The following is a 25,624-nucleotide window of genomic DNA, read 5'->3' as shown; positions in this document are numbered from 1 at the left end:
TCAGTGTTTGAAATGCATCTAAAAATCAGTTTTGACACATGCTTTCTCAAAGATAGATTTCTCAATGAAGAGGTGACTATCTACGGCTGTGCAACACCAGTCTGAGATGGTACTTGGAAAGTCCCACTGTCAAGTGCCCTGATGGTATGAAAGAAACTATGCGATACAGTATTACGCTGACTTTTTTGCTTACTTTTTATTATAAGAAGGAAGAATATATCAAGACAAGTGTCCATAAGAAGAATCTTGACAAGCACGTTAGCAAAACAGCTATTTATTGAAAGAGAAACATATAAAAAAGATCAAGAATCATGCCTATTTTTAAGCCTTTACATCATTTCAGAAAAGACAAATTTCCCATCTCCGGTTTTCAAATACAGAATCAATACTTTCAGCTCAATGTAAAAGCCACAAAAATAAAGTGTTTGTTTGCTTCCCTTTTAGATACTGGATATTTTTCAACTGCATAATTCGGTATTTTTCTCTGTGCTTTATGCCAAGTGAGGTGAATTCCATCCCACAGCGCAGCAGCATCTGACATTATTCACATTCACGAGGTGTGTTTACCTTGAACATTGATGTTTCTAAAATATATACACACAGAGAGATTCCTTGAAGAAAGGTCTGGCTGAATTGCATGCCTAGTATAAGGAAAAATATCTAATTCAGACTCTTCAAAAGAGCCTCTGTTCCTCTTAGAAAGAGATGAGACAGCAAGTTTCATTAAATGTGATGATCAAACTGTAGGAAGAAGCAACACAATCCCATGATGTGTCTTTAATGGTTAAATATATAAAAGGGAACTATTAATTCCTCAAAACAGTTACTGAAGTAACGTACTCTATACTGAATTTCTGGGAGTCTAAAAACCATTGTAATCCTTGAGAAAGGTGCAAAGGAAATACCACAGAGCTCTTTGAAAGCATGAACAGCAAAAACGGAAAGCAGTTAATGACTGCGCAGTCTTGAAAGTACATGGGCATCAGCCAGTAGCAAGTTGGAAGCAAAAGGACACATTTCATCTCCCAGTACATAGATACAATATGTGGAGTTCCTTGCCAGATGATGTAAATTGTAAACATTCATGGAGTAAGGTTGAAAGAGCAAGTGAGATAAAGACACAGAAGAAATCAGTGTTTCCTCAAACACTGCCACAACTTTGACAGAAAGAGGTGCTCCACGCAGTGGAGTTTGGAAGATCATTATCCTTATGCTTGAAACATTGGAATAGATATCTCCAGTCATTTGACATAAGGCACTGTAAGATGAGGTACTGGACTAGGCAATTCCCTGCTCTTCACCACATAACGAAGCCACATCCACATTGTATTGTACATCCCTTCAGGTTTTCATAGAAGCATCTGTTATCTGGAGTGAATTTTCAGCGTCGCATGTGCCATTCCATTCACAAGAAGACAGTTTCCAGCTATTAGTTTTCCATATTCTGTCTTGAGCCACACAGCTTTCATACACTGCAGCCCATCTGTATCCTCAGCTATGGAAGCTGCTCACGTGTTTGATGTATTGATGACTTACTTCAACTTTCTCCTTTGCAGAGCCAGGTTTAAGGCTTTGAAGAGAGTGTCCTTACTGTTCAGAACATTGTAGCGATTCACTTCCACCAACCTGTTGAAATGATGTGGCTCAAAGGTGAAATTTAGGGTACGGTAAGGAGAATCTTTTGACTCAATAACGAAGTCACCAAAGGATTTCTCTTCTTCTGACTCACGCTCAACTCCTGCAGCAAGAAAATAAATAAACTAATAGTAATTTAAAAACAAACAAACAAACCACACACACACAAAAAAACAAACCAAAAAAAAACCAACCCCCCAAAAAGCCAGAACTGGTAGACTCATTTTACTTGGATTCTGCAAGGAGAATAGCACAGATAACTCTGGTGAACCTTAACTTTTTCCCAAAGCTCCTCCTCAGAGATGCCTGTTCCTTCAGGACCCAAAATGCTTGGAAGCTGAAGGTAAAGTATTATGATACTTTCTACTTCCACCAGACTACAAAATACAGGACTAAAATATATTTTAATTGTGATAAATGGTTTAGTGCATTCATGAATGTCACGCTCAAAACAGGAAATACAAAAATCAATTCTTCCTGGAAGTGCCGTTCTACACTAAAATAAAAGACACTAAACATTGTGAGTTTATGAGTGACCTGTGGAGGATGGTATATACCCTTCAAAATATAACTCCTGTTTTCAGCACCCTGCCACTTACATTTAAATACCAGTCTTGAAAGACGAACATGGAAGTAAATTGCTAAAAACACTTTTGCTTGTTGCTACTATAGGAACAGTAGTCTTGAGCCATGGTCAAGCCCAGCACTGGGTGATCCTGCCTTAAAGTAATAATTCAGTAAATACAGGGTAATACTAACAAGAAAAAAAGGAGAGACACTGAGCCCACTGAATTGTCCCCATCAGAAAGCCCGAAGGACTGTAAAAAAACTCTTTAATGTACAGCTCCCTTACCTGGAGCTTTGTATTTCTGGAAGGTGTCATTCACCAGTGGGAAATGGAGCACAATTGGAGCCTTTGGATTATCATCATCCACAAACATGTAACACTCTTTTGGCTGCTTTTCGTCTTCCTCACTCCATTTGATTTTTGGAAAAGGAATTTCCCGCTCCTCACAGTATTCCTGAGTCAATTCTAAAACCTGTTGTCAAAGAACTAAAATGATTTTGATGCAATACCAGCAATCTCCAAAGGAAAAGAGCCTTTGATTTAAAAATATAAATAAATAAAATAATGGACAGAACTGAGAACTACTACCAAACAGCAGTTTTCAAACAAAACTTTTTCTGTTTTATTACTGTGAATATACTCACCTTGACTTTTCTACACTTAAACACTTGTACATACAGGAAATTGTTTGCATGAAGAAAAACAAAGATAGCTACTTTTCCATTAGAAGTATACATCTAAGTAACAGAGATTATACGAGCTAAATAAATACTCTCTATTTTAGGTAACAATTTATTTAGGCTTCTGAAAAGCTTTGAATCTTATTACAGTTGTTGCTTTCCATCTCCTCATGACATTCACAGTCAAAAACATAGATTTATTTTAATACATTCTTTCGTTACTATTTATATCCAGCATCAACTCCTCTGCTGCCACTGTGAATATGATTCTGTGCTTTCATTTTCATGTAATAATGCTCATCTCTCACCTCAAATGGAGCTTCCCAGGAATAATTGAATGATAAGATAACATCCACATCCCTCTCTGGCTGAAGTACCAAAGGAAAGGGAGAGTTGATAGAAAAGCCACCATCTACTAAATACAAGCTCTCTTCCATTGGGGTCAGCTGGTTCGGAAATGCATCCAGATGAGTGCCTGAAAGACACTCCAAGTAACACAAGTAACTATAATGATTCATTACACACCTCTAGGTACAAGAAACAAAAAAAGCTTATGCTGGGGCTGTAAGAAGAAAAAAAGACATTCCTACATGCATGTTCGTTTGAATCCAACCTGTAAAGGCTGTTGATGAGCTTGCCTTATATGAGAGAACATACATAGTGGATCAATTTTTTTGCTATGCTGTAAGAAGAGGTAAATTCCCTGACTTCAGTGGAGCAAAGCTCACTTCTGTTCTGTAACATCAACTGTTCCAGAATCATAACACACTATTTTATACCCCAGATACATGCAGACTCGTTTACCTCTCCAAGCCACAAATTTCTTGACGTTAACATAATCTTTATGAAGATACAGTCCCTGCATGAAGTTGAAGGTTTCTCCACATGTGACCCGGGACTTGAAGAAATCCTCTAAGATTTGTAACAAGGGGCCCCCAGGTATAACCAAGCGAGTCTTCAATCGTGTTGGATCACGGAAATGGAATCTTCGGCAGTCATCTGCAGAAGCCACAGAAGGATGCAGAAGACATACAAAATACTTGCCCAGCTCCAACATTTCAGTCAGACTTTTCTCTACAATATTTAACCAGGTGTCCTAAGGATGAATTTGTCCACTAATAAGAGTATTGTAATGAAATTTAAATGAGCTGCATATCCTATAGATGGATAATTTACCTTCCCTGTTTAAAGGGAACAGGATTGCTCACAACTCATTGCTCATGCTGATTTCAGACCCCCACAAAGAAACCCTTGTTACCAAGTGACAACCACTTCCATCTCATGAGACAACAGCCATACACCCACAGCAGTATTTATAGTAGCAACAACAAAAATGTGGGGGGAAAAAAAACTAGGGCTGCAAAAGCAGAGATGAAAAAAACTCTCCCCCTACTACTTACTATAAGGCTATAACATGCACCTGAACATCTTAGCTTTTAATAAACTTCCTTTTCGCTGCTAGGGAAGCATTGTACAAATGGAGAACAATGCATAAACATACAACCATCTTAACCAAGATTACAAAAATCAGGCCAAGGAGGGCACTGAAAACTTATTTTCCACCTTCTGCTTAGCAGTCCAGCCTTTAGTCTTCCTCTTCTCATGATTGTGCTTAAGACAGCTTCCAGAACTAGCCCAAACTTACAGTCGAAGTCAGATACAGAATTTAAAAAAGGAGGAAGAGAAAGTGTACTGAAAAACTGGAACTACTCTCTTTGCTATATGTGAAAAGGAAGGATACACAGGAGATTTGCCCAAAACCATGCTTACGCTAATCTTGAAAACCACACAGCACATTTTTGAGTCATATCATTTAAGTCATCATTCTAAAACTAGGAATCTTTTGAAAAGCCCTACTATTTTAATGTATGTTCTTACCTACAACTTTGATAACATCTTTGAAAGAATCTAGAAAGCCCAGTCCTATACCAACCACCTTCAGGCAGATATCATCTAGGCTTGCAGCAAAGGCACTGCCCCACATTCCTGCAGGAGAAATATAGAAGAATTTAATATTCAAAACGTTTTTCATAGTGTAACCTAAAGGCCAGTAATTCACCTGCCATTTGTACAGAAGAGATTTCTCATTTGACCCCCGCTATTCTAAGATGAGATGTTTGAGTTTAAACGTTTGAGTTAATCATGTGACAAATTCTGATGTAATAGTGTAATGCAAAAATTTCTCCAAGAGGAAAGCTCTTCTACTAGCAGGGTAAAGGCGGCAAGAAAATCAGAAGACCTAAAGCAGAAGTTTTTGACAGGCAGCTCATCATGGAATCATAGAACAGTTAGGGTTGGAAAGGACCTTAAGATCAACAAGTTCCAACCCCCCTGACATGGGCAGGGACACCTCACACTAAACCATCTCACCCAAGGCTCCGTCCAACCTGGTCTTGAACACTGCCAGGGATGCAGCATTCACAACCTCCCTGGGCAACCCACCCACCCTCCCACCCATTCCAGTGCCTCACCACCCTTACAATAAAGAACTTCCTCCTTATATCCAATCTAAACTTCCCCTGTTTAAGTTTGAACCTGTTACCCCTTGTCCTGTCACTACAGTCCCTAATGAAGAGTCTCTTCCCAGTATCCTTACAGGGCTCCTTCAGATACTGGAAGGCTGCTATGAGGTCTCCATGCAGCCTTCTCTTCTCCAGGCTCAACAGCCCCAACTTTCTCAGCCTATCTTCATATGGGAGGTACTCCAGTCCCCTGATCATCCTCGTGGCCTCCTCTGGACTTGCTCCAACAGTTCCATGTCCCTTTTATGTTGAGGACACCAGAACTGCACACAATGCTCCAGGTGAGGTCTCACAAGAGCAGAGTAGAGGGGCAGGATCACCTCCTTCAACCTGCTGGTCACGCTCCTTTTGATGCAGCCCAGGATACGGTTGGCTTTCTGGGCTGCAAGCGCACACTGAAGCCGGCTCATGTTCATTTTCTCATCGACCAACACCCCCAAGTCCTTCTCCACAGGACTGCTCTGAATCTCTTCTCTGCCCAACCTGTAGCTGTGCCTGGGATTGCTCCAACCCAGGTGTAGGACCTTGCACTTGCCATGGTTAAACTTCATGAGGTTGGCATCAGCCCACCCCACAAGTGTGTTGAGGTCCCTCTGGATGGCATTCCTTCCCTCCAGTGTATCAACTGAACCACACAGCTTGCAGACTCAGGGCATCAGACTGCAAAACTATGAACCTACACCTAAACCTCTGGAGAAAGATCTGACATTTTTCCCTTCTTCAAATTCTTTAGGAAGGGATGAAAATGCATGTGTTTAAGTTGATGAGTCCCAAAAGCAGAGTAGCTCCTTTCCATCTCCCCATTTTATTCATTATTGTAAGATCATACCTTGTAGAAAGCAAATCCTAGGTTCTGGACGTTTCTGGATGAGCCGCCCCATGAAGAACTCACTGTCAAAGTCCTCTGTTCGGACAAAAGCTCCATATTTGCGAAACCCAACTTCATAGGGAGTGAACTCACACCATTCTAAGAACAAGCCAACCAGATATTTACCCATCTCAGAGTAAACGTAGGTAAAAGTACTCATTTGATTTCTGTTCAGAGAAGACAGACAGAAAGGAGTTTCCCTCCACTTTTCACCTTCACTGTGGATTTCCCTGCCACTCCTCTCAGTGAAACTCTATCTTACACAGGATTAATAAACACTCTTGTACAGGCTATCACTGACTAAATACAACCTCCTTTCTTTCTGGCTTCAGGGAGTGGAAGGATGTTGCATCTTGCTCCATCTTAGGTTATTTCTGCAGTAACCAAGCTATTTTACTTCCACTTCAAACCATTCTGATCATTCCCTATTCCATCACAGATGGAAGCTACTCCACTTTCCTTAGCCCTTCTTCAAACTACTTGCCACCTCTCAGGAACTACTACAATACTGCCTTGAAAACTCAATTGACCCACTGTGTCAAACTTCATTGTCTGCTTATCAAAGTGTCCCCTCATGCTTGAAAGCTTTCCACAAATACTTACAAATCAAATTCATCATCATAAACACAGACTCCTCCAGAACAAAACAAAAAAGTCCCACAATGGTACACAGATGAACACAAGTGTTTGTGTTCCTGTCTCACTATATCTATCTTTACTTCTTGCATCATATTTAAAGTTTCAAGTGACCTGGACCAGAACTCACTCTCATTTTTTACCATAACTGTGTAACCAGTAAGAATGAAAGCTGCTAAATACCAATTTTAATGATGCGTGGTACAAGGTGGCAAATCCATCATTTTACATGAATCCTACACAAACTGACTGAGACTATAAAAAAAAGTAGGTCACCTAATTATTTCAATTCACTGATTCAGACGCAGACTTGTGTATTTTCAGAATCTCCACTCTCAGCTCCTGAAAATTTCAGGCACTGTCTAGGCAAACATGAGATTCAACTCTGCTGGAGCAGCCAGAATCTCATTTCTCTGTTAAAGCCATGATGAAGCCATTTGTGATCAGGATGGTAACACCCTGCCAAGCAGAATCCTGTTGCCTCTTGCACTACCAACTCTGCTTGAGGCACATTTCCTGTTGCCAGCTACTCACTGGCCAAGGAACTGGATAGGTGAAAGGAATTTATGGATATTAGCCAACAGAAGTAAATTTACCATGTTCGTACCTGCAAAGTCAACACTACTAATACTGGGTCTCACATTGACAGCTGCATAGATAGGATAGGGGTTCTGGGCCCATTTCACTGCTTCTTGCTGATCAGAGAGCTTTGATGGATCTTCCTGGTCACAAGCAAGGATGGAGAAGCAGACTTTAGTCAGATAAATTTGTACCCATACTTTGATTAATTTGAAGCTGTTGCTTACATGGCTTCACTAAGGGCAAACTGTGCCTGACAGATTTGGTGGCCTTCTACGACTGGGCCACCTGGAAAACAAACAGCAATACACATCCAAGCCTGAACTCTTTTACCTTCTGTTGTAGGAAGTATTCCACAATAAGGCCCCACAAATCTGTGAAGGAAACTTTCCGTCCACTGATCTCCATTGCTTTCAGCTCCTGGAAATAGTATTTCAGTCGATCTGGGGAAAATGCCCCTGCTTTACTGCTGGACACCATAGCCTGGGCTCTCCTGATTGCATCTTGAAGGTTTTTCTGTGACCATTCAGGGTCTTGATACAGTGTCGATAAACACCTGAAAATGCATATATTCATGTCGTCAGTAATAATGACCCTAATGTAAACAACAGTTTTAGCTAGTTATAATTAGCACTGAAGAGATTGAACAAAAAGATGAAGTCTAGCTAAAAGGTAAAACATCATTAAAAAAGATGAGACTATAATAATGGATCTTGGAACTCTAAAAGCTGCTGAAAACCCCGACATCTTTAGAACAACTTCATCCTGATTGCTTACCTACCATTATAGGATGTTCCAAGCATCATATGCTAGCACACATCTTAGCAGTTCATAAATGTGAGTTAACTCCAAGCTCTAGCAAGCCTGAGAGACTGGCTGGCAGCAAGGGTGCTACTACATACAGCAATAGAACACAGGTCTAATTAAAGGAGAAACTAGTTTGGACTATTGGCTATCCACATAAACAGATGCTTGCATTTGTTTGGAAGTGTGCCTGAATCAAAAGGGGCGGGCCAAATCACAAAGTTAGTGGAAGAATGCTAAGTGCACAGGAGTTAATTTAACACACAAAGCTCTGGAAGGGAGGATTATACTGTCAGGTTGCACAACTCCTCAGTTAAATCATTTCATGAAAACAATGTGTGCTTATTATGAGGGATGATTTCATCTCAAAACCCAGGAACTGAGCTACTGAAAAATTCTAGCCATGTCTAAGTCTTCAGCACATTACTCCAATCCACCAAAGGCAAGCCAGTGCTATTCCTCTAAACAGTCATATACAACATTTTGGAAGGTGGTGACACAGTGGTCCATGTGGACATGCTTCCACTGATTTGCACCACCTCAGCTGTCTTCTTGGCAAGAGCAGGAAAATGGGGGAAATTTTTGAAGCCAGGGCTCTGGGGGAACACACAGCAGTTTTATTCAGGCAATACATTTTAATACTCAATTTCCAGGCTTACAAAAGCAGCAGATTCATAAATTCAGTCAGTAGTTGTATGGGTTAGGACTGATAATGAATCTCTTAGACTCTTTAGGATCCCTGTTAGAACTCACAGGTGAGAACTAATAAAATACTTGACTGCGTTCTCTGTTTATGGAAGGCACAAATGCAATTTTGGCCTTATTTTATATCAATACTACCATATTCACTTATAATCTTCTGGAATCAACACTTACCAAGTAGAGCCAGAAATCCCACACAGATATATTGCAGCATCCAAAAGGCCCAGCTGCTGAAGCCCAGCAAGACTGCCATAGAACGATGTCAGTGCTCTCATGCCACCTCCAGACCCCACCACTGCTACAACTGGAACCTGCAGACAGTAGTCACAATCACAGACTTTGGAATTGCCAATAACAGAAATAATCCCATTTAAGTCTCACTCTTACAAAAATAAGAGATAAAAATATCTATTCCTATTTACATTTCAAGTAATTTCAGAGCTCCTTTCTCTACTTTGTAATTGAAATAAAAATATAAAAATATAAACCATAACAGTGTCATCTCAGGGACAGTCACTTCCTGAAACTGTTATGCATATCTGTTACTATGCATTTACTCGTATGCCATACAATATACACATCAGAACAAAAAAGGCAATCACCCCTACAAGAGCATCCAAGAAAATCACAGAGCAAAGTACCAGGCTAAGCAGATGTAACAGTGTCCTCAAATAAGCAACTAATACCTCATCTTTTGAAGGGGATTCTTTTAAGTGAAGAGTCTTCCTCAGTGCTTCAGAAACTATTGCCTTCCTTTTTTCCAAAAATTCTCTCTCCTCTTTACAGAGGTCAAAACCCAGGCGTATATCAAGATCCCAACTGCTGAAATAGAAATAAAGACCAAAAAAACCTGAAGTTTTGGAGCATTTGTAATTACCAGGGAAAAACGATTTCCATGAACACACAATCTAGGTGCTGATCTGAATCACTGGATCCAAGTCTTCATGCAAATGTTAGTGTAGACCAGCTATTTTGTAACAACAGATTTTAGAATTAAAAATGAAACTTCTCCCTGTTGTATTTCTCCCTTAATGTCGAAATGCAAGGTTTGTGTCAGTGTTCCAATTAAGCTTCAAGGAACTTCGCAAAGGAAGAAAAGATGCTTAGTGGGTGAAGAAAATTGTATGAAGCACAACTGAGATCGCTGTATTGACATGAATGGAGAAATGAGAGGAAGTGATTAGGGTTTCTGAACTTAAGAGGCAGAAGGGGACAACTGAATGCCAATAAACATGCTATGAGTATGTAAGAGGGAAGCAGGATCTTCAGTTAATGACTAAGTACCAAAGGACCCTGTCAATTTACTAGCCAACTGCTTGGTTTTGTGCCTTATTCTTTCCTTATAACTTCCTCTATTTCATAGTTCCAACTCTTCACACACTGATATGTCCTTTCCTACAGCACTGCACATACTCTCAAAACAATCTGAACCTAATAAAGCTACTCAATATTTACACCATCAGCTGTTCTACATTAGGAACACAACATTTGTTCAGATTTCAGCAAGGTTGACACCAATCCAGTTGACATCTGCCTAGTGAAGGGCCACAGCCTTCAGAAGAAAAATAACCATGTATTTTTCCTGAATCTATCCCAAGAGAACAGCGCAGGCAACAGAACTCCCCAGAACAGTGGGAGAATTACTCGGCTCCTTTGCTATGAGAATAAAACCTTTTCCTTGTTTTTAGAGGTCTGAGGTTCCCACTCACCTCTCTTCCGCTTTAAAACTCATATTCAAACTTTGTCCCTGTGAAAAGAGAACACATCTTGTAATTGACAGTAACTACATAGGTGGAATTACTAACTAGAGGTTATGACATGAGCAGGGTCACTTGATACTAACCAAAACAGCAGTTTCACCCACAAAACTACATCTCTAGAACACTTCCTGCTGCACCCATTTCAGACATAGTCAATAGTCTTCACAGAAAGTAAAAGAGCAGAGTGAAAAAAATTATGTCTTCTGCAATCTTATTGGGTTTTTCCTCTTCCAATATTTTTCTTTCACACCCTAACAGATTTTTGCTTTGGAAAATGCTGAACTATTCATCACTTATTCTGCAAGACATTTTTAGAAGAATTGCACTGAGTAATCTCAGTGTTTCATTCTAGATATCCAAGGAAACAGGACTCCTAATAATCTTGTGAAGCTTAACTTTTCAAATGCCTGAAGGCAAAGGGGGGAAAAGTTATCCCAAGCATGTTAAAACAGTTTTGAAATGTTGACATTACCTCTCCCAGAGAAACGATTCTATCAACTTTTTGTCCAATAGGAAGGGAATTAACTGGTACCGTCCCCAGTCCCAGAACTGTAGTATGCTTTTCAATATCATTCATACCATCCTATTAAAAAACAAAATGTTATTTGAGCTCTCCAGATAAAAATCGAAGATCTGTATTTCATACGTTAAAACAGCAAATAATCTTTAAAAGCATTATAACTAAACCTTTCCCAAAAGTCTAAGACTTCTCAAGATCATCCTGCTCCCTTCTTGGCAGATCTTTATTGGGATTATTTCTGTCACTCAGATAGCTTCATTTTGTTGGTGGTGGTTTGGTTTCTTTAATATAGTTGTCTGCCACAAGCAAAAAATCTCAGAGGCCATACTGGAAGCAGTCATCACAATGAATATTCAATTGCTCCTATGAGACACACACTGCATGAGTACAGGTAGAAACTGAAGTAACAGAAAGCTAAAGAAATCTTTGTAAGTGACAAGTCCTTTACAAGTTCCTAATAGAAAAGACCTGATATACAGTATCTCAACAGTGAAAGTAAAGATGTGTTCATGTAGCAAGCATGTGCAGATTCAGGGTTTTTTTAAATCCCAAATTTGAACAGATTTTTAAGTGGTGGGAGGGTATGCTTATAAAAAGAGTTTACTTCTTTACCCAACATCAAACATCCAATGCAAAGTCTGACATTTTTATTCATTTTTTAAATAAGAAAACAGTAATGTGTAAAAAGCAGTGATAGTGAAAAAAATATCTCTGCTCTTACATTCCTAATGCATAGCCAGAAAAACACATTCCTTCAGCCTAGGAAATCCTGATCTGAGCAGTTACAACATCAATGAGTTAAGTTGGAACAAAAAGGCATATTCTGGAAGTGATTAGTAACCTTCAGAATAGATGGTCCGTAGCACCATACATGTAGCATTCCACAGGAAACTTGCTTCCAATGCAAGCTTTTGACATCCACAGGTACCTGTACAATATACCGACATCCCTGAACATCTGAAGAAGCCCCTGGGCTTCTTGTAATCCAATTAAGGCTGTCCAATTTATGGTTAACAACATCTTCATGGAACGAAAGGCACTGGATTCAGGCTGGATTTATTCAAAAGTGGGCTGTAAACTTTGTATAGTCAGCACAGATGCTTACCTGTAGGACAGATATGGTTTGCTCCAGCTCTACTTGCAGTTCTGGACAAATTTCTTTATCCACATGAAAGACAAATGAGGTTCCATAATCCTCGTTGTCTGGTCCCAGAGGAATACGCAAATGCTTCTGATATGCCCCTGGAACAGACACCTTGACCTCACAGCTCCCTGTGCATTAGAATAAGAAGTTTAGACTCCAAGAGACATTTAAATAAATGTGGAGAATCAGATACATGTTAAGTGCAGCTGAGACTATAAAAACACAAGCAAAAACTCTCCTGACTGGTACCCACTGGAAGTGACCCAGCATCATTTAGTACCAAAATAAATGCAAAATTAAGAAATAAGTTTTGCAGTCAGTAAATAAAAATGCAGTGTATAAATAAAGAATCAAGTCTCCCTTCTTGCCCAAGGAATAAATCCGCTGAAAAGTAGATCTGACAAACCCTGCAGGTAGATTTACCTTGCTGTTCTTCCTCTTCATTGACAGTGCCTTGCAGAGACAAGCAAGGATGAACCTACAAAAAAAAGAAACTAACTCCAATTATGACATTTTAGTTCACTTCTTTGTTGAAGCTTAATCCACCTACAATACTAGGTGTAGGCATACAGCTGCCATCAAGGGTTATTTTGATCTTTCAAATAAAGAACAAGTTTTCTTTCATTGTTTGCTCTTGTTCCAAAACCAAAACCACCATTCCCATTCCAGTAACTGTGGTATTTTACAACCAGCTCTTCACAGCTACAAGGTCTCAACAACTGGGGTTTTCCTGTCGGTTTACCTTTTTTCATGCATGTTTGAGTACCTCTTCAGAACCTGCCAGAGAGGCAGCAGCTGGAGAGAAAAGGCACAATTTGGAAGCAGGAGTAGAAATTTCAACAATTCTTGTCCTCTCAGTCCTGAAAACTTTCTGAAGGAGTCAATCCCAATATATATGTAATTGACTTCCGTGTACTCACCACAAGGACTCCATTGGTCAGTACCTTTGTAGGGGCATCTGAGCTGTGAAAGGAAGAGATTTAATGTGCATTAGGATTGTTTAAAATTTGTTTCATCCTACTTCAGGATAAGCATGGGGAAGAAAGGCCCTCAGCATGTGAGACCACTAACAAGAATATTTCCCTACACAGAACAATGGGGGGAAAATACTGAAGAAAATTTGTCCACAACTATAAGTGTGTGCTATAAGGTCTCCACACCTCAGTTATTTGGGTAACCTAGAGAAAAGCTGAGCTTAGACAGACTATCAGAAAGATGAAGCATTCATTTGTTTACACTGCAAGGTTAACTGTGAAAGCTTTCCGCTCTTAAGTAACCCATCTGCAAAATCTTAATTTCCTTTGCAGTGCTGTCATTCCCACGATATCCAGCAAAAATTTTATTTCTTTATTGATACCCCAAAAATTTGGGTAACTGGATCTTTAAGGATATTTGTGATTGAGTTGATTCACCAATGGCTGAGCACCACAAAGAACTGTCTTGCCTTTTTATAGGCAAGACTGTCCCTGCAGAGAAAGAGCAACTAAAACAAGAAATCTGCAGAGCACAGGTTCATTCAGCCCTTCAGGTAAGACTCACCATTTCTCCAAGTAAAACTCTACATCCAGCTCTTCATTAGCCTTTGAAAATAAAAGTTGAATACAGGTGACCCTTGACTTTGAATATAAGAAGTTTTTCCAATAGATTAAGCTTTCTTCCCATAATAAACTACAGTAATTATTTTTATTGCTTTGACAAAAGCTCCAGTTAAATTTTGGAAGGTTAAAATTTATGCCTTTTGCTGTTGTTCTTTAAAGATTCCTCTCCTCCCAGATATACCCTATATGACCAGACAACATCTATGTTTGAGGACGCAAGTGCACACAGTGAGAGCTGGGTCTCAGACCCATTGCTCTGCTAATGAGAAAAAAATTAGTCTCCTCTGACTTAAGTACTACCGCAGCAGCAACTCTGCAAAGAGCTTCTACGTGAGGCTTTGTGCTGCCTCCCATTTATTTCAGCAGATTGCTCTTAGCTCATTGCTGTCTTTGTCTTGTACAGACACTGATCCACCCATCTTATCCCCTACCATAGCTTACAGTAAATTCCTGATACCACACCTGATGCAGCTCTTAAAATAATGAAGTAGAAGCCAATTTGGGTGATTCTATTTACTGAAGTTTACAGTTCCTTAATTACTGATCAAGATGGCTTAACCATTCGGCAATCAAGATAGAGTTACTGGGAACAGGTGAGTTACTCAGCCTCTTTCCATAAACACGAATCACAGTGCCTGTGGCACTGATCAACACCTTCCTGCTAACTGCATACCAGTTAGTCTGCTTCTGACCAACACCAACAGCACTGAAGCCCAGTTTCTCAAGAAAACACATCATTAGCTCACCTTTACCCCACACCTATTGCAGCAATGTGTTTGTGGGAGTTACAAAAGATCAGACCAGTGACGCGGCTTTAGCTATGTAAACCAAGCTGTCTTGTCTCAAGTCCATAAACAAGTGCACAAGGACTGACAGCAGCTCATGCACCAGTGTAACATACATGAAGCAGAAGTTGAAGGTAACTGAACATAACTCAGGGAAAATAAGCTTTTCTTAGGCATTGCACTTGTTAAATATTGAGGTAACATTCACAGCAACAATCTTCTTCATTGCAAATTGATGATCAACTATATAAGCCAGTCTGCAGTCCACACAATTACTGCTGACTGAAGGTGCTTTTCATTTTAAGCCCAGTTTATGCCCCCCATAGTCTCTTGAAAAATCAATTCCCTTTAAAGGTTTTTTAATATCTTCTGAAAGACAGCAGTTTCATTTAGCTGGGTATCCCAAAGACTGTGGAACACACACACAAATCACCAGGGATTTTAGAAACATCTCAGGCAAAAGTAAAACCATACAAAACATAAATGCATCAGGAGTCATCACCTCCTGATGCTTTCTCCCCTTCTGGCTTCTACAACACAGATAAATTCATCAGCATGTACTGCAGGATTTCTGTAATGATGAGCTGCAGCTATTCACAGCTGACCTGGGAAGAAGCCAGGGACTAACCTCAGGGTTCAACTTGAAAGTGCGCAGCAGGGGCTGACCCAACTTCATGCCCGCTACATCGAAGACAATAGATGTAAGCTCATCGCTGACAAGGACATCCTTATCATAAAGTGTCAATTCCAGAATGTTCTAAAACCAAAGAGAACCAAACAGCCTCAGGTGAAAAGACGAAAACACTTCCACAACCCTGAGCAGCTGCATGAAAAAGACATTTTCTGCATTAGAATCATGGAATCATAGAATAGTTAGGGTTGGAAAGGACCTTAAGATCAACTGGTTCCAACCCCTGCCATGGGCAGGGACACCTCACACTAGCCCATGTCACCCACGACTCCATCCAACTTGGCCTTGAACACTACCAGGGATGGAGCATTCAGAACTTCCTTGGGCAACCCATTCCAGTGCCTCACCACCCTCACAGTAAAAAACTTCTTCCTTATATCTAACCTAAACTTCCCCTGTTTAAGTTTAAACCTCATTCCCCCTTGTCCTGTCACTACAAGCATTAATCAATACCTTTCCCCTTTTCCACTCCTGAAGAGTATTTGCTATTTCCAGCAGGGCTTGCAGCATAGTTAAGCAAAAAGCTCCTAGTTGACAGTGTTCAGCTAAAAGATTTTCTGAGGCTTGGCTTACACTTGAGATAGAAACTTGCTTTATCAAGGTATTTCCTTAAACTACCAGGTAGTGCCATAACCTCCTTTTCCTGAGTTGCATCACAAGGACATTTGTGAAAATTCTAGCTACAATTTACATGAAAGGGCAGTTACAAACTCTTGTGGTTATCACTGGACATGCATAGAGCAGCTTTTTGTACCACTGAAGACGATTGACACCTTACAAGCAACACTGGGTTTGAGGTCAATAAAGATCCCTTGGTTTTGAATGAAGTATAAAAAATAAGCCAGTGCACAAGAGCAGATAGACCAACCAGCTCCACAAAGCTCACTTCTTACCTTGACAGCTGTATGGATTCGATACTGGAAAGTTTCATTCCATACTGGGTTATCAGAGTTGTCAACAACCCGAGTTCGGAAGACTGTAGGACATGCAGTGGGCAGCTTTAGTTCCACATAGCAGTCTGCCTTGGACACTAGAGCAGAGAGTGTGGAGACAGACATCAGAACAGCTGCAATCAAACATACTCTTTCCTATAAGCTCCTCATTTTCTAGATCTCACTGCATTATAGAAATGTACAAATTTAAGGCTGGACTTGGAAAGCAAAAACCTTTAATGACATACACGTCTTTAAAAAGCAGCAAACTGAACATGGGGTACCTATGTATCTTTTTGGTTCATCCAAACCATAAAGCCCTTCATAAAAGAGGCTACTATTCAAAAAGAGGAAGATCAACTTTTCAAAAGAAGGTTACTGCCAATATCAGGACCATTGCCTCTTGTTCTGTCACCAGGCACCACTGAAAAGTCTGGCTTCATCTTCTTAACACTTTCCTTTCAGATACTTGATCAGTAAGATTCCCTGAGCCTTCTGTTCTGCAGCCTTTCCTCATGAGAGATGCTCCAGCCTGTTTACAACCTTACTGGTCCTTCATAAGACTCTCTTCAGTAGCTTCAGTACCTCTCACTAGTGGAAAGCCCTGAACTACTGGAGTAGACACCCTACTCCAGATGCAACCTCACCAGTGCTGCACGGGTGCTGAGTAAAGAGGATCACTTTGCTTGTCCTGTTGGCAATGCTGCTCCTAATGCACCCACGATACTGTTAGCCTTCTTTCCAGGAAGGGCACATTGCTGCTTATGGTAAGCTTGCTGTCCAACAAGACGCCCAGGTCCTTTTCTGCAAAACTGTGGTACACTTTTTGCTCCATCATCCAGATCATTAATGAAGACATTGAACAATAGGGGACCCAGAATTGACCCTTAGATGATGCCACTAGTTATTGGCTTCCAGCTGATCACCACTCTCAGAACTCTGTCATTCAGACAGTTTTTCTCCCTGTCTGCTCCTCCAGTCCATACTTCATCAGCTTCTCTATGAGAATCTTATTGAAAACAGTGTCAAAAACCTTACAAAAGTCCAAATAGACAATATCCACCACTGCTATACCCTCCTCCAGTCCGGCCAAAAGCTGAGCTTTCTGTTTCCATTTCCTGAAAACAGCAGATCACCTCAGGGTCTGTCCTTCCAGTTAAGGCTCCTTAACAATGCAAGTATGGGAACCATCCGTTACTTCAGCTGAAGAGAAAGGCCATAAAAAGAACTTCTCTTTACAGTGTGATTCTAGCCCTCAACCTTTCAAGAGGGTTTTCCATTCTTTGAACAGTCATTTGGTATTCTTGTAGTTTAGTGTTAGAATCCAGATATAAAGTTTAGGCAGGCAGACTACCGTACTATATTAAATCTGAAGGCATTAAAACTCAAATGAGTTTTAAAGATCCAGATGCCCTGGAGGCTTACTCAACACAGATGACTAAGAGGAAAGGAATATATACCATGCTACCAAAACCAGGAACAAAAGCAGTTTCTCTTTGAATCAATCAACCATGTACCTCCTGAAAAGCTTCAATGACATAAACAGAAGAGCAAGCACATGAAAGAAAGAGCTAATTCAACTGAGAAAATAAGCATTTGGAAGCTAGAACTGAAGACTGCTACTTCCAGGTGCAAGAAGACTGTTCAGTGGGAGCAAGGGTGAAATGTGCCATGACTGGAGGGCTGAATCCAGACAAGGGAATATAGAACAGGCCATAGTAGGACATGTAAAGGAGAAGGAAGGAAAACATCAGCAGGACTTACCTGATACTGTTCTGCAAAGTAGCAGAGTTAATCTGTAGCTTGGCCTCACATCAAACTATTAATATATATATAATGCTTTACAAGAGAAACCTTTATTCAGACATAAAAGAAGTACACTATATATACATAAGAAGTTCCTGTAACAATGCTACCTGTGTCACAGGTATACATTGAACAAACCACCTGTTTTCTTAATATCTTTACTAAATACTTACACAGATCTGTACCCCTGATGTTTCTGGCTCGGAGAACTTTTACCGTTAGGTTGTAGTAAGGGTGCTTCTCCCACTGAAAAAAAAAACAAAACAAAACAAAAACAAGCTCAGCAATACCTGCTCTCTAACTGCACTAGGATCAGTGCAGAGAAATGGATCACATCAGCCAACCAAAAATAAGCTATTTATAGAATCATAGAATAGTTACGGTTAGAAAGGACCTTAAGATCATCAAGTTTCAACACTTTCATTATTTTCTAAATGGTTGGCTTGAGACCAGAGTCTGATTTCAGATACAGTCAGTATTCACCTGCAGCTGAATTCAGCAGGATTTTCACTTACAACAAAATGGTGCAGACTGCCAAACATTACATAAAAACACAGGCCCTACATATCACTAGCTAGGATCTCAATGAAACAAATGAACCCTGGACTGTCAAACTCTTTTCAGTATTCTTTATCTGATAAATGGAAGCATACTATGTTTGTTAAGCAGTCATATACTTGTGGAATTTTCCCTATCACTTAAGCATATTTGCCAGCTTTTGCAAAACAGGGTTTGAACAACAAAATAAAACCATGACATACATAGTACACTAAACATCTGTGCACTGAGTACCACCCACCCTAACCAACAAGCAAAGGGTAAAAATTACATTCATTGTCAAAGACACCTCACACATGGGTGCCAAATTAAATTTGTGCAAATAAACTCCAATTATACTACTATTACTCTTAAAGGGCAACATCAACATGTTGAACATACATTTTCCCCCCACCTGCTTCTAGGAATAAGATGTTGCACCATTAGCTCTATCCTTCAGATTCTAGTTTTTCTTTTTTTTAATCATTCCTTATCACCTGTATTTTGTTCAGTCACTGATGCTAGTTTCTCAGGCAAAGCCTGACCTCCTTTCTACCTCATTGAGTTGGGCAATGGACTACAGACAGAAATTCAAGATTGCATATATTAATCTCGGCAACTTCCTAAAGGTGCTGCAACTCTTCAGATCGTTGAGAAATGAGCCACATCACACCCCCACTGCTGTCAAAGCAATCTTCACTCATGGAGCCCGACTATCACCTGGAACTCAGACACTATTAGCAGAGGAAACACAGAACACCCTGAAGATAGCATATCCTTTTACAATACAGCATCTGTCAACATATAGTCACATGTTCAAAAGAAAGTCTTTTCCAAAGGTCTCTAACAACCTTTGATTTGCAGTCAGTCATTCACAGCTGAGGACAAATTATGATCAGGGTGTGGAAAATGTAAAGGCATGTAACACAACAGACATTTCACTGTGCTCCCAAGTCTGTGCAATCAGTCATGCCAGAACCTTCTTACGTGCCTCTCCTATTTTCTTTTAGCCAAGGCACAGCAAGGTCATAACATGCTCCAAGGTGAACCTTGCAGACTAATGAAGCAAGAAAGTATCAGATATGCTCTATACAAACCCATCAAGGAAAAGGCAGGCAAATCTGTATGGCAAATAAGCAATAAATAATAACAGATCTGCCTATACCAGTGCACATGACAACGTACCAATGCATGCAACAGTGCAAGCAACCAATTCCTACTTTGCCATTTAATGATTTTTCAGAATTGCCCCTTTTCCAGAGCTCAGGAGAGGGCATTTGAGGCAAAAAAACAAACCCCAAAACCTCAAGGTCTTTAAATGAGGGTACAAGAGTGAATGTTCACATACTCAACCCTGCTAACTGTATCTTTCATCTAAACTGAAGGTGTTAACACAGCAGCAAGCAACTGCAGAACAGGCTATCCCAGTAGTCTCTACCCTCAGATAGCCCAGAATACCTACCCTTAGAGTGGGATGCAAGTGCTATAGGATCCACTCCACATTTTTCAGTGGATGCAGAGGACTCACCATAAGCATGTCTGTTTCATTACAGAAACGCTGTCAACAGCAAATAAAAATGTAACTTCTAAGCCATATTTTCCTTCATGTTCACAGCTACCAAGCAAACCGGGTAGCTCAAAGAAATGTCCGGTTTTCCAAGGGAGCACTTTCTTCCCAGCTTGTTCCTGCTCCCAAGTAAACATTGCTGCCCATAATTCCCTTCCTTGTGGCTAAAGTCTTGCAAGTTTGCTTTTAAACCCAAAAGCAAACTCCTGGCTTTCTTTGGCACCACTTGCACTTCCCCTTCTTCCCCAGAAGTGTGCACCCATAGACATGAGAGGAGACCACAGACCCAGCCCTAAGAACCATGATCTTAGGGAGGGCTAGGTTTAGAATCAGTCAGGTGATCTGCACAGTGCTAACAGCTCAGTATCACAACAGCAGCGGCAAACACTGAGCTTGTCCCTGGTTTATTGTTGTTTGTCTTTAGTCTGTGAAACTAAGACTGAACTTCAGAAATTAAAGAGATCCGATTACATTCAATTCACCTACAAAGACAAAAGGATGATCTGCTGCCCCATGCCTCACTCAATACAAAATCTCTCCCTACCAGGCAGCACAACTATGCTAAGCCATATTGAATTTCTATTTATTTCCATAGTGAGCACCTAAGGGGAAATATCACATTCAGTGGTTTACGGGTTAATGGAAATCACATCAGACTAACACTAGTCTCTTGCAGCCCAATTTCCCAACTACTAAACAACATTTAAAAGAAAGTCAGTAAGACGATCTTTATCACACAGCAAGAAGAACTGTAGAGAGGACATTTATCTATGACATTTAATGGTCACCCCAATTTTAAGTTGTAGATTGTGGGGGGGGTGGGAGAGAACAGGTCATCAGATAACAGATCTGATCTAGGCAGAGACTCCTTCACAAACACTTGGTGTAATTCAAACCCAAGGTTATTGGCCATACCATTTTATACAGTGGAATGATTACCAATTAAAAGGCAAACACAGCGAAACCCCTTTATCTAATGTGGTTGGTCAGCATTATGAACAGGGGGTGACATCATCATTAATCTTTGCCTATTTTAGATCGTTAAGCTCCGTGGGATAAGGTAGAAAGCAGAAAGGAAGGGGAATGGTAATCAAGGATATCTTGCAAGGAAACACAAACACTGTTTTGTCTCTGCTGATAAAAAGTGCACTATTTTGGACTCACCCCCCACCCCAAAAAAAAAGAAATAATAGTTGGCATCAGCTTAAATCTGTTCCCCAAAAAGCCAAGGAAACAGAGACCTGCTCTGCCTCACACAGATTCTGAATTTAATCAAAAATGAGATCTCTATTAGCATTATTCTCACTCAAAATTCTCCCCTGAACTTTTTGATCAAGTCCTGTAGAAATGCAGGATCAGTTTTCCACACGTGCAGTAGCAGAAGTCACTGCTGGACACATCAGCTGAGGAATGCTGTCTTACCCGCCTGTGGTAAAACCCAGTCTCCTTCCTCTCCTTCCTTTGGAAAAGCACAGCTGCCAGAAAAGGCAGGACTCTGGGTGGAATCGTGCCCCGCAGCACCTCATGGAACATGGGGAATGTGTCCCGTCGTCGCCACAGAAAACCTGAGACAGGGAAGTGCAGAGAATGAAGAGTCCCCCGACACGCAGCTGCGAAGGGCTGCCCGCAACAGGCTCGGTCTGAAGTCTTGGGCAGGACTAGGCTGTGCTCCAGCTGTGGGAAGCAGAGGTGTGGCCTGCACTTGACAAACACCACACTTCAAAACCTCGCTGCCAGGGTTTCCAAATACAGGTAAAAGATAAGGGCAGCAAAGCAGCACCCAACTGAGGAGCCCTCGGCAGGAGGAAGCACTGCTCCATGATCAAGCCACAACTTCAAAACCCCCAGTCCAAATTTAGTTTGAGAGTAGCAGCAACCTCATCTTAGACTTTGGCCATTTTAAACCCTTTCAGAGTTTTAGCATACCCTAAAAAGAGTACTTTCAAACAGAAAGAAATTCTCATCTTACAATCCTGAAGCAAAGCCAAACTCCTCATCGACTGTAGCTATTCAGACAAGTTTCAGAAAGGCCTGAGGGGAGACAAAACAATTTGGGCTGTATTAGGATGCCTCAAAGAATATTGATTCACCACCATGTTTAACTTCTCACTATGTGAGCAGCCTGCACAAGTCCCCCCTTTATTCTCATTTCCATGTAGCACAGTCGTGATTCTTCCAACACAGGTCTTGAAAAACTGTACAACAGAGAGGGAAGATTCTTTATGAGTCTTCCTGGGCCTTAAAAATAAGTAGGAATTTGGTTTATTGGAAGTGATCAGTTTATTAACAGCTGCTCACAGTTGTCTTACTTGGAGCTTTTCATTAAAGAGCTTAAACTGAGGGAGCAGACTGAAAAACAAACTCAGGTTTTTCAACAATTATAAAGTGGCAGAGAATGTACAAAAGCCAGTGATGCAGCACGTCACCAGCCCCACGCAAGCATTAGAACGTGACACATTCTCAGCAAGGTCCCATTCATTAATCATTTCCTGTCATTAGTGTCAGTCACTAGATCAGGATTTCAGAAAATTAGTAAAAGCACAGGCACCTGCATTTGCAACACAAACAAGTCAGTACTAGTTAGTCAATTCACAGACCTGAGAGCCAATGCGCAGGCAAAAAGCACACATAATACCATTGCAAAACAGCCGGCAACTGCTGTAAAGCTCTTATGTAAGAGTAAGCAGTATAGTAGACAATGGACTGAAAAGACAAGTCCTTTGCATTTCTACATACCACTGCATTGGAAGTGAAGGACTGTCATATTAGGTTTTATTTATCCTTGAAAACTTCCAGAACCGTAAGCTGGATTTATTTAACCTAATATATAGCTTGATACATAGCACAGGAAAATTGAGACAGCTTCACACAGCAAGCTAACATGGAGAAATCACACTTATTCTGAACAGTTTATTATAGGCAGCATAGAAAGTCTGCATTTTATACAGTGTATGTCCAATTGCATTTAAAATCAGACTTACCTGCCTTTTCCTGTTTTCTCCCACTTAAATCTCAGCACAGAGATCTCATGTTTACAGAATTGCTCTTGAACTTCTCTCTCAAGAAAAACTGAAAGCTCTTTAGAACACATGCTTAAGAATTGTTTCATAGTCAACATATCATCTGTTAGCAAACAGTGTTTGTGTGCAGCGTTATCCAACTAGACACTGTCAACAGACAACTTAATAACTAGAGAAGCTACTTCGTTTTGTCATTTTCCATCAGACTAAGAAAACAAGCAAGCAGATTGGCATCAAAACATGACCTGTTTGTGAGGTAACAAAGATGGCTTCATTCCTGGTAACTTTACTTCCACTTGGATTAGCAACCCCACAGTGGTAAAGGTAGATGTACATCTGTATTTCATTTTTTTTTTGTCAGCATCATAAACAAATGACACCATCACTAACTATACTATACAGTACTTAAAATGGGCACAGATATCACAAGGGACCCCTTTTGCTCCCATTAGCAGCACTAAGAGGAGAGACAAGATGCAGTGCAAAATTAGATGATATTAAGTTTCGGAAGGATGCTATCAAGGTTTCAGCTGGGCAGCAGAGGGGAGTTGGTGGATTGGTTTTCTCCATAAATACCAATATACTTGACTGTTCAACATGAAGACAAAAGATTCTTCTTCAGTACTGGAATCTCATGCTTCTATAAATAGGAAAACTGAAGATCTATATTATACTACCAACGCTATTCTACAACCTACAATTCAAGCAACTGGAAGACCTGTGAATCGAAACACTTCTCGATTTAATCACAGAGCTCAGCATCCCTCCCACCCCAAAACAGCACACCACCACTCAAAAAAATTATCAGTAATTACAGTGTTCTCCAATAAGTACATATTTAATGGCATAAGATTTTCAAAAACATTATTCAAAGCAAGAATACAAAAGTGGTTTTAGTAGGATTTTGAGAGTATTCACAAGCATACTATAAACTTGCAGATTTTAAAACCAAAGCTGAGAAGTGATGACAGTCTTCATATGACATGGCCTCATTTGACTGACAAATATTAAAGCAGGAGTGATAGTGGGATGCCCTGCACTGGGTCTGAATTCCAGGAGAAATGGAGGACTAATAGATAAAAAGAAATCTACAGCAGCCCAGAGAAGCTTAACTGCGCAATGACTGAAACGCACACCGGTTCACAACATTTATTACAATCTATTGCTTTAGATAAACCTGCTGTATGGTTAGTAAACCCCAACCACGTGGTGAGAACCAACAAAAAAGAAATTACAGCACAGACCACATGTCTGAAAAAGGTAAGCAGTGAACAGAGGCACAACCTTAACCGCATACGTAAGAGCACAATGAAGATCCACTGATGTGAATACAGCTCCCCTGATAGCAGACAATGAAGGTAAATCAGACTCACAGTATTAAACATAAGATAGGCAAAAATTGGAGCAATATTGTTATATCTGTATACAAAGAATACAGGGTGTTTTTAAATACCCTTCTTGCATTCTCAATGACCTGTAAACACAACTCTCCCAAACCATCTTCCTTCTGTACCTGAACTACTATATAAAGATCTATACAGAATGTGCAAATCCAGTGTAAGTATTTTTAGGTTCTCTTCTTCAAATAGAAGAAATACAAGGTTAAAAACATTAACAGCACGAATTCCCTCTACCCAGCCTCTGCAGAAAGACAGCAGCAGCAATACCGCCCAAGACATCCAAGGACAGAAGTAGCAAAACACTGGACCAAGAAATCCACAAGAATGCATAGCATATGTACAATAAATGTAAACACATCTGGAAAGGCAAAAAACAACAGTTACCATGGGAAACTATCAACACTGGCAAATGAAAATGAATTAGGACTCTTGCCAGCCTACAGCAGATCTGTTCCTAGAAAGCACCCACATAAGTAAACCTGTAATGTTAACTGAGATCCAATTACACTTTAAGGCAGACAGGATTTATCTGCTTATTCATTAAGAAGTGGTATCTGGTAGTGACATGCCATGCTCCATACTATTTAATAATTACAAGTATTGCTAGACCACGGACGTTGGGAGTCAAACAGTCACTCTATTAGACTATTTGCTACTTCTGCCTTTTCATTATCACTATACAGATTCTTTCTGCACCAAACATTTTAATACCCCTCATAACCAATCTGCTATAGATTAAAGTTTGTGGAAAAATAAGTTAGACAAAAATATTACAGCCTACAAGGAGTATGGTACAATCTAGCTCTTGTAGTTCAGACTTCTGGCCCAAGAGTAACTTAGGAATAGTACCAGCCTGAGCAGAACACAGTT

The 25,624-nt window shown here is 40.3% G+C and overlaps 1 protein-coding gene across 7 annotated transcripts; it reads right to left on the bottom strand.

Moving 5' to 3' along the window:
• Positions 1–1,392: 1,392 nt before the first annotated feature.
• On the bottom strand, positions 1,393–22,270 carry LOC130596393 (cytosolic phospholipase A2 zeta-like). 7 transcript variants are annotated; one of them, XM_057403932.1, is made up of 20 exons: positions 21,757–22,270; positions 18,404–18,476; positions 16,386–16,522; positions 15,430–15,558; positions 13,958–13,998; positions 13,339–13,381; positions 12,842–12,896; positions 12,380–12,546; positions 11,227–11,337; positions 10,704–10,741; positions 9,681–9,816; positions 9,169–9,305; positions 7,822–8,044; positions 7,517–7,631; positions 6,235–6,372; positions 4,762–4,869; positions 3,688–3,882; positions 3,192–3,358; positions 2,489–2,675; positions 1,393–1,738 (listed from the first exon to the last, which is right to left on the bottom strand). In XM_057403932.1, exons 1-20 carry the CDS (start codon positions 21,865–21,867, stop codon positions 1,533–1,535), a joined length of 2,517 nt encoding a protein of 838 aa, XP_057259915.1. In that variant the 5' UTR covers positions 21,868–22,270; the 3' UTR covers positions 1,393–1,532. The 7 variants fall into 7 exon arrangements, with proteins under 7 accessions (XP_057259915.1, XP_057259916.1, XP_057259917.1 ...); XM_057403933.1 differs by having other exon boundaries at positions 9,681–9,813; XM_057403934.1 differs by lacking the exon at positions 1,393–1,738 and having other exon boundaries at positions 2,533–2,689.
• Positions 22,271–25,624: the final 3,354 nt, after the last annotated feature.

This window comes from Pezoporus wallicus, unplaced genomic scaffold (genome assembly GCF_028554395.1).
Source record: "Pezoporus wallicus isolate ANWC-B61680 ecotype Strahan unplaced genomic scaffold, APGP_CSIRO_Pwel_v1 contig_8673, whole genome shotgun sequence".
In the NCBI taxonomy this organism is placed as follows: domain Eukaryota; kingdom Metazoa; phylum Chordata; class Aves; order Psittaciformes; family Psittacidae; genus Pezoporus; species Pezoporus wallicus.
The sequence above is the reverse complement of the archived record's forward strand: the minus strand, read 5'-3'. Positions and strand labels throughout refer to the sequence as shown.